The following is a 2,500-nucleotide window of genomic DNA, read 5'->3' on the forward strand; positions in this document are numbered from 1 at the left end:
TGACGGTATGATCGTGGCAGCCATTATCTGCATCGTCTACAACGTCACTCCAAATGTCCCGATCGTCTCAGCAGAGAGAAGGCAGACCGCTACTGATGCTTTTAAAACTAGACGTTCTTCTCATTGCTTTCTAGTGCAATCAGGATCAATACTGTAGGGTTGGAACTCATTGATATTGAATTCCTTAAGTGGGTCTCTTGTGATGGGGGGAATCTGCTGCAGGCATACGAGAGGGGTAAATCTAAATTCAACAGCGTCAGCCCGAACACAAAGCCATGTATTGACGAGCTTTTTATTTAAGTGCAATCGTGTTTGAAAAATGCGATTTGGATAGGGGAGAGCAGAACAACGTGACAGCTATTGGATATCTGTCTCAGGTGAGATGAGTTACGTCTGGCGTGAAGAGAAGTCTTGCTTGACGGGAGCAAAAACATTTTGCGTACACTTGATTCTACAGGGGGGGGGGGGGGGACACCCTCTTTATCTAGTAGTTACTTCGAAACTACGTCATTCTTAGGTAATAATTATGTAGTCGTGCCGTTACCATAACTACATAATTATTAAGAACTTCTTATACAGTAGTGTACTTTGGGATGCGCTTTGGTAAATGCCATTTAGCACCAGTTGTTACTGAGAAGTTACCATAAATGGTAAATGGACTGACTTACTGTATATAGCGCCTTATTCCAAAGCGCTTTACAACGGCCTCTCATTCACCCATTCACACACCCATTCACACACCAATGGCGGCCAAGCTACCATGCAAGGCGCCGGCCTGCTCACTGGGAGCAATTTGGGGTTCAGTGTCTTGCCCAAGGACACTTCGACAAGAGGCCAGCCGGGGCTCGAACCGCCGATCTGCCAACCTTGCGATCATTAGATGGCGGCTCTACCTCCTGTGTCACAGCCGCCCCATTCCCAATTTCTTGAATTTTAGGCACTTAGGCACATTTTAGGCACAGAAACCAATATTATCAAGTTCAATTCCAGGTAAAAAGCAGCTGTACTAGGACATGTGAAATAGACCCATCATATTATAAAGATGTCACTACTGTACCTAGAACAGATCATTTTTGGGGCTTCCTACAATACTGTGGAGTATCTCCTACAACGGCCTTCGCCCCAGCCAGCAGCAGTGATACACTGTCATCACAAAGCATCCCCGTAACCTTGGATGACATCACAGAGGTTTGCTTACCTGTTGTGGGACGATCCGCTCAGAGGAGGCGCTGAGATTGATGGCGAACACATTGTCCCTGTAACATGTACAAAGGTCAAAGTTCAAGGTGTGGATTCCAAAAAACACCTTTCACCCAACTTAGAGCTCTCTGAGATTTTCTCCCAAAAAGATCAAAGTAAGAGGTAAGGGTATGGGATACGCTAAGACTAACCATCTACCAGAGCTACCAGGGTACATCTTTACTGTCCCTCCTGATCCCCACAACCCCCCTGTACAGTTTCTCTACCGTAAATACAATAATAATAAGTAATTAGTAAAGTAAAGAAAATTCTTCCTTCTTCTAGCATTGTGACTGCCAATGGCCCCTGGTCCAAGCATAGATTACTTTTTCTTATGATGGCTGATGGATAGATGATTCACTTACTTAGACACATTTTATGTATTTGTTGTATGTCGCTTTGGATAAAGGCGTCTGCTAAATGCCAAACATATGTAAATGTAAATACAAACAGTGCCTCCAACAGTTGACTGGGTGGGTTATGAGGATATTGAGTTGTCATCGCTCAAATTGAGACTTATTGTAAAGTCAACAAAAGGCTCTTCAACAACTGACATAATATGTTGATGTTGAAGAGCCTTTTGTTGAATTTAACAATAAGTAAATATTATTGTACTGCGCCACAGTAAGTTATTCAAGCTGTGAGCCCAGCAGTTGTTGTTGTAGATCTGCACCTTCTACCCATGTCTTTAGAAAGCTTGAATAATGTATCTGCCCAAATCAAGTTATATATAAGAAAGTATAATAGACTTTGCAGAGAGTTTTCGGACACGGTTTCTGTCCAAACTAAGTGCCGGCAGTTGCATCCCTGCCAGGAACAGCGAGATAATGAACTGATGGAATAAAAGTGACATGTGAGGGTTAGGCTTAATCCTTTTAGACTATTAACCTGTCAATGCCGTCGCTATCGGTGCTACCCAATAAGGTTGAGAGATGCAATGCAAAAACATTGATTACAAATTCTCCTTTGAGAAGTACTGTAAAGTATGGTGGGGTAAGTCCGGTGCATCGGAGATGGGTTGGTCCTCTGTGGCTCAGGTGGTAGAGCATTGCTCTAACAATGCTTAGGTTGTGGGTTCGATTCCCACAGGGACTATATAGGTACTGAACAATGTATGTATATGTGTGTGTGTGTGTGTATGTATATATGTATGTATGTATGTATGTATGTATGTATGTATGTATGTATGTATGTATGTATGTATGTACTCACTGCAATGTATGTCACTTTGGATAAAAGCGTCAGCTAAATGGCGTACATA

General features: G+C 42.7%; 1 protein-coding gene across 1 annotated transcript in view; it reads right to left on the reverse strand.

Moving 5' to 3' along the window:
• The window catches only part of sema6cb (semaphorin 6Cb), a gene marked incomplete at both ends in the record, with an annotated part of 56,236 nt that overhangs the window by 50,749 nt on the left and 2,987 nt on the right, over positions 1-2,500 (reverse strand). Inside the window, 1 exon segment of the mRNA XM_080540394.1 lies at positions 1,199-1,256. Coding sequence (XP_080396520.1) covers positions 1,199-1,256 — 58 coding nt within the window.

Source organism: Nansenia antarctica, assembly GCF_963989245.1.
Source record: "Nansenia antarctica genome assembly, chromosome: 10".
Classification (NCBI taxonomy): domain Eukaryota; kingdom Metazoa; phylum Chordata; class Actinopteri; order Argentiniformes; family Microstomatidae; genus Nansenia; species Nansenia antarctica.